This window comes from Wyeomyia smithii, chromosome 3 (assembly GCF_029784165.1).
Source record: "Wyeomyia smithii strain HCP4-BCI-WySm-NY-G18 chromosome 3, ASM2978416v1, whole genome shotgun sequence".
NCBI lineage: Eukaryota > Metazoa > Arthropoda > Insecta > Diptera > Culicidae > Wyeomyia > Wyeomyia smithii.
The window spans coordinates 206764299-206772811 of record NC_073696.1 but is presented as its reverse complement, the minus strand read 5'-3'; the positions used below and the strand labels follow the sequence as shown (position 1 = coordinate 206772811).

Here is an 8513-nt window from a genome sequence, read left to right as displayed (position 1 = left end):
TTGTAAAATATCAACAGCCCAGCCGCGACCACCGGCAATGGCAGACCTACCAAAATGCAGATTGGCTGCGTATACACGTCCTTTCACTCATACTGGCGTTGATTATTTTGGCCTTTTTGAAATTTCGGTTGGAAGGCGGGTTGAGAAAAGATGGGGGGTCTTGCTAACATGTCTTACTATTCGCGCAATACATATTGAACTAGCTAGCTCTCTGAACACAAGCTCATGCATAATGGCTCTGCGCAACTTGCCCGACGAGGAACACCAGCTGTGTTTTACAGTGATAGAGAGACGAACTTTATCAGCGCACAGAAAGTACTGAGGCAAGTTTCACAACAACTGGATCAAGAGAGGATGGCCGCAGAGTTCTCGACATCAACAACCCCGTGGTGTTTCAATCCTCCAGCTGCCCCCCACATGGGTGGTAGCTGGGAAAGACTCATTCGATCAGTGAAACAGAATCTGGTAGAGCTTAAGCTGTCAAGACGACCGACTGAAGAGGAACTTAGAAATGCTCTGATTGAAATCGAAGGGATACTAAATGCACGGCCGCTTACATACGTCCCTGTAGATGATGAGTCCGCCCCTGCTCTCACCCCAAATCATTGGTTGTTAGGTAGTTCCGAAGGATTTAAACCTCTCATTTCATTAGACAATAGCTCTATAGCATTAAGGCACGGCTGGCATGTATCACAGATGCTGGCGAATCAATTCTGGAAGAGATGGCTTCGAGACTATTTACCAGAAATAACTAGGCGTTCAAAATGGTATGAACATGTTAAGCCAATCGAACAAGGGGACATTGTGATGATTGCAGATCCGGAACATCCTAGAAGCTGCTGGCCGAAAGGCCGTGTCATTGGAGTTACCAATCGTGATGGTCAGGTGCGGCAGGTTACTGTTCAAACAGCAAAGGGAGTGTATGAAAGGCCCGCAGTGAAAATAGCAGTACTAGACGTGAGGCGAAATGAGATATTAGTCGACCAGCAGTTCGAGTCGTCAAATTGCGGAGGAGTGTTACCGACCCCTCGGTGCCAATCGCCTCCCGAGAAAAACAACCCTGCTGATAAATGACAACCAACAGCAAGCACAATAGGGACAGTCAATGTAAGGCCAGTCGAGCTCCACACTTTCAGCAATTTCAACCATCTAAGTTCTTGAAAAATTTTTTGCATATTAAAATTACTAAAAGTTATTGTAGGATATTTCAAGGTATAGGGTATTAGCTATAATTATTATTTTTAAACATTTATATTTTTCTTAAACAAATAGTGCAGGAATAGCGCGTCTATATAATTCCCATACACAAGAGTGCAAAAGCGGAGCGTAATTAAAGGTTAGAATTGTTGTAGCCACGTTATATTTTTTACCAAATTAAACCTATTAACAGAGCCATACGCTGATACTAGGACTGTTTATCACTATAAAGTTAGGGTCGGTAGAAGTACTAAACGTAAGTACGCTGTCACTGCTCATACGCCGCTTCAATTAATTGTACCACTTCCAGGAATTTAAAACCGCTGCTTAGCTGCGATAAATATATTCTTTTGCGAATTTGGAAACCCTTCAATCGATCTTTTTGTCACCAACAAGCGTAGCTTTAAAACACTTTGATCGTGACATTATTCGGGCTCTGCCAGAAATTGGCACAAGGTTGTTATTAGCAATGGGAAATGTTTTGAATGGTTTATTACTATTTTCTCAAAATGAAGTTGCATTTTGATTGACAAAAAACAGCTGTAACATAGTTGCGTAACAAATATTAATATTATTTTATATTTTTTTAATTCAGTGACAACTTACAGTCTCTCTTGAACAAAAGAGTTTTTTTTTTTTTTTTGATTAAATATGTTTGTGAAGCCCATAAATCAAATTGCTTCAAGTCTTCAACAGACAACATTTAGTTAAAGATCAAAGTTTTTGTTATTCAATTTTCGAAAGATTCCACCTACTAAAACAGAATAACGCTTGAGTCAGGATGGTCTAAGACCTGTGGAATTTATGTTTTCCCTCATTCATTTTCCAAAGTTCAAAATAAAAATTTAAATTCGAAATAGCTTTTCATGAAAATGTTCGTAAAAGTTCCTAATAATTCTAGGGTCAGATTCAGTAACCATTAAAGCAAGGCGTTCTATAGTGTTTTTATTTGAACTATATTATCTTGATATTTTTTTTCAAATCTTTCAAAAACCAGTTATTGAATATCAAAGTACTAGTTAGCTCGCCATTGCTTTACATTTTTAAAATGTGTAATAAATTACAAAATTTATTAAAAATGTAAGTATTAAATATACTTTCAAAAGTTTTATATCATGAAACTCATCAAATCCAGTTGAAAATCAAAATTAAACTATGGCAACATCGACGCTGCAGACGGTGTAAGTCAGTTCTAAACGCATCTATTGAACGTTCCTATGAAAAATATCCTTCGTTTAACAGATCGTGAAAATGCTAAGATTGGATGCTTCGCTTCTAATACGGATACACTGCACAGCACAAAACTTTGTTCCCATTGTTTGATTCGTTTGAAAAATATTAATCTAAAAATTTTGATTCAAGCTTCATAATTGGAATAAGAGTTTCAATTTTCCATTATTTAACATAACATTTCACGTAGAGCTTACAGAATACCTAATAAATTATGTGTAGTTGAGGAAAATGTAACAGTATTCAAGGAAAAAAGGAGCCTCGTCTTGTCTTTCTGTCTCCATGATTATGATGAAATGGGATTTCTTGTGCGATAAAATGCAACGTACAACATTCATCGAAAAATACCGGACTGTTAGGAAAATACTTGTTCAAAAGTTTGCCTTTTGCTTTCTTAATGTGTAATATTTCGAGAAAAAAATCCGATTATTTAACTCCCGGCGTTTGTGGAACCACAAATCGTCAGTTGAATTCAAGATTTCCAAAACTCTAAATTTGCAGTTTCAGCTTTCAATAACAAACGGTGCTAAATACTATGAAGTTTCATCCCATAAAAACCCATTTCAAAATTCACAAAAAAAATCCATAGTTATCGTAAAACATGCTCTAGGGACGATCCATTGATGATGTCACGCAAAATTTGGGAAAAATTAGCTCCCCCCTCCCCCTTGTCACAAGCTGTCAACTTCCTTGACCCACCCTCCTTAATTACGTCACGTTTTCAACTCCCCCCCCCCCCTTGTTTTGGTAATAATTGATTAAAAATCGAGAAATTTAATAGAAAGACCATCAATATTTAGTTCCTCTTCGTGAATCAATTCACAATCCAAATGTTCTCCACATGTTACAATAGCCAAGCATTTTTATTTACGTTTTGTCACAAGCTTTGGATTTATTGATTGGATTGAGAGACACTAAAAACTAATGCAATTGCGCTGTCATTCATAAACGAACATGCACGGTAAATCATAATTAACGAACATTATGCTTTTTAACATGAAAAAAAAATTGTCATTTATTTTATCTAAAGCAAATCTTAAGCAAAAACAGGGATCGTAGAGCTATAAATGAATGATGCAAATATCATAAATAGTTCTGAGTTGAACTCTGTGGTTAGGTATGTGACTTTTTTAATTTTTTTTTTTTGAGTCTAAATGTGATGTCACACTCAAGCTAACCCCCCCTCCCCCATATGTCACAAAATGTCACAATAATTGAAACCCCCTCCCCCCTCTAAACGCGTGACATCATTAATGGATGGTCCCCTACACATAATAGACTAAAATAAATAATAAGTAAATCATCAGTTACTTAAATGTTGATTATATGACCTCTGTCCTTAAGTAGTTTTGTAGCTGTTGTACGGTGTATACTGGTAAAAAATAATATTATTTTCATATTATCGATCAACTGCGAAGCTATGAATTGAAATGTCATTACCTCTTTCTTTTATAATATTTCTCATATATCTCAGTAATGTTACAAAAACGGAATACTTTGCGTAATAAATTCAAGAGTGATAAAAGCAAAATATTAAAAAAAAACTGAATTGTGATGGAATCGACACGTCAATGCGGTCTTAGCAAAGGCTGAAATAATATTTTTCGACTAGATGAAAGAACGAGATCTTGCAAATAGGAGTTTTGTAGAAGAGAAATGAAAGAAGTAAATAATGATCTACCAATTACCTACCAATCTACCAATTACTTTATACTTATTGTTATTATTATTATTATTATTATTATTATTATTATTATTATTATTATTATTATTATTATTATTATTATTATTATCATTAAATTTTTTTAACGTTCTTGATAAGAAAGGACGAAGAATGCACAAAGTTCAGAAATTAAGTCTGTATATGATAAACAGAAAGTTGAGCTCCGATAAGGAATGTAGCACCAAGGTTTTGCTTTGGAATTAAATTATGATCGCCGCCAGCATTTCTGCAAAGCAGTAATATGAAAAATACCCGACAATAAACAAATCCACTTAATCCAATCAACGAATCCAAAAGCCACAAACAACGCCATAAAGAACTCTCGAAATTGCGTACGACATCACCCGTAGAGTTCATACCTGATTCTACCCCATCGCAACACCAGCAAAATCTGTCGGCCAGGCAAAGGCGGGACTTGTTCACAACAATATTGCGGTAATCATAATTGTTCGATTCTACTCTCAATGCGATCGCTTGCTTTTCATCGAGAGCACATCGAATGAACGACATCCGATCAATACACTTTGGCATATGACCGTGTGTAGGGGGCTGCATTGTAGTACCCATCAACGCCTCATTCCCAATGGACTGGAAAGGCCTTAATTATCGTATTTCTAACCGTCTTTCTCCGCTTTGGAGTGTAGGTGTTATGCATGAACGATATTGCGTTCGCCGCCTTTTCTCGCAAAGCACTGACGAGTGCATTCGAATGCACAATTTCAATCTTCGACTGGGTTTATTATAATGCACTTTTTAACTGCTCTGGTGGCATAAGCTTGCCTAGTCAATGGCACTGTTGAGTGGGAATGGAAATTAACGTTAAGTAGAAGTCATTTTTCAATCTCAGATATATGCTAACTGGAACTGAGAATAGGATTTGTAATTTCCCCTGGAAAGATTACCAAGAGTTAACGACTTAATTTAAAACCAAACTGATAGATGCTGTAAGTGGCCAACAGTTCAACTTGTAATAGCAGGTAACCGAGAATATTTTTAATGAACAAAAAACAGGATTGCTGCTATACTACGGGGGTATTCCATGAAGTAATGAAGAAACTGTTTCGTGTAAACTTGTTCGTTCCCAGCCACTCTCGGTGCAATGGAATGGAAGTTTCATTAATTCGCTCGAACTTTTCTCGTTTTAAATTTTGTTCACTTCGATTTACCGCGAACAACGAAACCAGAACCGGGAATCAAAGTTTTAATCCAATCGCCATGGGCTCTTTCCGAATTCGAATTCACTAGCTCATGAGATGAAAAGTTTTCAAATTTCATCAAATTCCATTCCCACTAGGCACGGTAACCACTCCACTGTTGAAAACTCCGGTGACGACGATGACAGTTGTTGCTCTGTTGCTTCTCATCACCGATTCGAAAGGCCCGCCGGGAATCGTAAAAATTCATACCGAAGAAGGCAACCGAATATATTTTCAAAGAAGCATTCTGACAATAGCCTTCGGCGAGTCTTCCCCGTCCAGGCAGCCGCTCACGGAAATCGAAACCAGTCAAGTACGACAAAAGCAAAGAGGCGGACCAGCGGCCCCTCGAAATATTATATAAGCTCATCAAAATACGATATGTCACATCCTTGATTGCGTTCCTGACGAAGCAAAACGAGCCAAAAACTCCCACTCCTTGACCAGGTTCGAAATTCCCGCAGAACAAAAAAAAAATACGGAACCCGGCAGCGGTTGGGTATGGGACATGCGAAAAATTGTCAATTCCGACCACCAATAGAAGCCATTGCTAAAACCAATTCGGACTTGTTTGTTCAGCATCCGCAAAACGCAGAGGCAAGACAGCTGCGGGGTCAAAATTTGATTTTCACCAAGCGTCCTATATTTTACATTTTTATAGTCCACTCGCTTCGACTGATGATCTCCTAAGGAGAGCCACCGATCAGCTGCGAAGGTTTTTGAGCAGCAGGGTGACCGGTATACTAAAAATCACCCAGTAACTGTAACTTATTGAACATTGAAATTCGGTATTGCTAGAAAGAGTATGTTACAGTCACCCTGTTTTTTTATAGTTTTTTTTCTAGGTGCTGCCATGATGAGACAGCCGATTGTCGCGGAACTTTTTGAGCTTCCGAATCGGCAGTGGTTTCGTCCGGTATGGGTAGGTGGAATGCAACCAGACACTAGCCTATGCGGAAATGTTGCCGAATGGCGACGGGCAATAAAAATGTCATAAAATGAAAACCAATCTCTTTCTGCATTTTTTTTCCGTTCGTACGTGAATTGAATTTTGATTGTTTTCTTGCTCTCCCTATGGGGACTTGCCGGGGTAATCCAGTCGTGACGTACACGGAATTCGGCATTCGGGCAATGAAATGCTAAAACATGAATTGTCCCTGGGAGATGATGGCACGCGATTGCTATTGAAGACTTACTGCACATCCGAAAGGTGAAACAGGAGTCAACGATTGTTTACTTCGAAGGATAATGTCATATATTTCAATTTGCCCGCGGGTAAAGAATCAGCTTTCCCTAATCGACGAATGATTTTCCAATCGATCCTCATTTGGATAAATTGTAGGATACAGTTTCGAAATATTTTTAAATTTAGTTGCTTTGATTGTTTGTCGTTAACAAAAGTTAGAGGAAAGTCGACAGGTAACGGATTTCAGTTGTTTTAGTTTTCAGCTTCAGACAATTTGTGTGCAAAATTTTCCACGAATTCGTTCTTGGTGAGATAAAGAAAGCTTAAATCCTGAAAACTCCCAGTTCAATATCAATTCATATAATTCTAAACCGTCCGTAGAAATAGTTTAACCGACCAACAGAAGAAACTTTCACAGTAAAGGCTAAAAAAATTTTCTGCTCATCTGTTGCCAGCTGCTGCCAAACCACATCAATTGTACCGAACCTCAACCCGGTAAACTAAATTCAATTTTAGTCCCAATGGCAAATTAAACACAAACACACTTATAGACAACCTCAAATAGCCGCGCTCCTATGAAAACCCAGGTCACGGCCAACGGAAAGTCGAATCTCACATAGAAAACTTTTCTATCCTTTGCAAAGATCCTTCCCCATGGTAAGCAATCGCAATGTCACATCGCACCAGATGGGATCACCACATCTTGGGGCCGGGACGGCAGCATATGCGTCCTGGAATCGACGCTAGAAGCGATTACGTGCGAAAGCCCCAGTCAAAGGAAACTTTATAATCGCCTTCCGTGGTAGGAGTGCTTTCACTTTTATTTACACGTCATTTAAATTTTACGCTCTTTGGCCTTCGGATGTTTGATAATGGGTATTTTATCGCTTCCTATCTGCGTGGCACAGAAATGGCTCAACCCGAAAGTGTTTCTGTCTTCGAAAAGTTTCCTGGCAGCATGATGCTACTGTATGGCTTAGATACGATTAACGAATGGCTGAGTGTGAAGTTCTTTGTTTGTATCACACTCAAAAGAGAAATCTGTTAGATTAAAAAGCGGTTTTTAGTGGTTGATGCTATCGCCAAATTACCTCAACAGATTCAACAAGTAAACAAACTCACGAAATGCTATTTCGATTTCCCAAAACAAACCTATCTGGAAAAATAGTCACGTAAGACGGTAATTAGAAAACTCCTTGCGAGATGCTACATTTCACGCACAATTAAGATTTTGCCGGTTTGGCGAAGAATGAAAGCGCGTAAAAGTTCCATCTGATCCCTTAGTAAGCGCCTTACGAACGATGCATGGTCTCACAACAGCCACCATACGTTATGAACGAAGTCTAGGAGATAAAAGAGAAGTAATTATCCGTCTTCTGATTACAGTTTGGCGCAACTTTTAATAAGCTCAGCATAAGAAGATGAGATGAATTCCGCTGCTGCCTACCTGAGAGTGAGTTTCCGTAATCGTTTCCCAAACGCACACATTACCTGACGAAACACCCCCCAGCGTCCTTGTCGCAGCACCTGCTGCCTCCAGTACACTTGATAACGCGCCTCCAGCGGTCCCGACAACGAAACAAGAAAATGAGAGTTTCAAACTTTTTGATGGATCAATTTTAGGCATCACATCAACCGTGAAATTTCCTCTCCGTGGCTTGCCAGAGTGTTGCCATCAATCGTTGGCAAACGCGCTGTCTTGTCGTGTCATGGCAATGTGAGTTACGGTCCAACTTTGTGCAAAAGATGTGATCGGCATCTTATCTGATACTAAAATAAACAACAAATTGTCCTTTTCAGGATAAAATAAGAACTTGATTGAAGAGTTAATATTTTCTAATGAGTTAACTCAAATTTTTAAATTTGTAAAAGTAATAAAGTTTACTATATCTCTGTGTCTCAAAACGTACTGAATTATCTTTTCCTTTAGTCATGAGCACGACATCCGAAAAAATGTCATATCAAAACTCAAAAATTGTCA

General features: G+C 38.4%; 1 protein-coding gene across 1 annotated transcript; it reads left to right on the top strand.

The window, feature by feature from the left end:
* Positions 1–354: 354 nt before the first annotated feature.
* Positions 355–1074, top strand: LOC129729024 (uncharacterized). Its single transcript, XM_055687500.1, has one exon. The coding sequence runs from the start codon at positions 355–357 to the stop codon at positions 1072–1074; it is 720 nt and encodes a 239-aa protein (XP_055543475.1).
* Positions 1075–8513: the final 7439 nt, after the last annotated feature.

What these genes read in the sequence shown, in the direction of transcription:
- LOC129729024 (XM_055687500.1), top strand. Translation starts at nt 355, where the DNA reads ATGGCCGCAGAGTTCTCGACATCAACAACCCCGTGGTGTTTCAATCCT.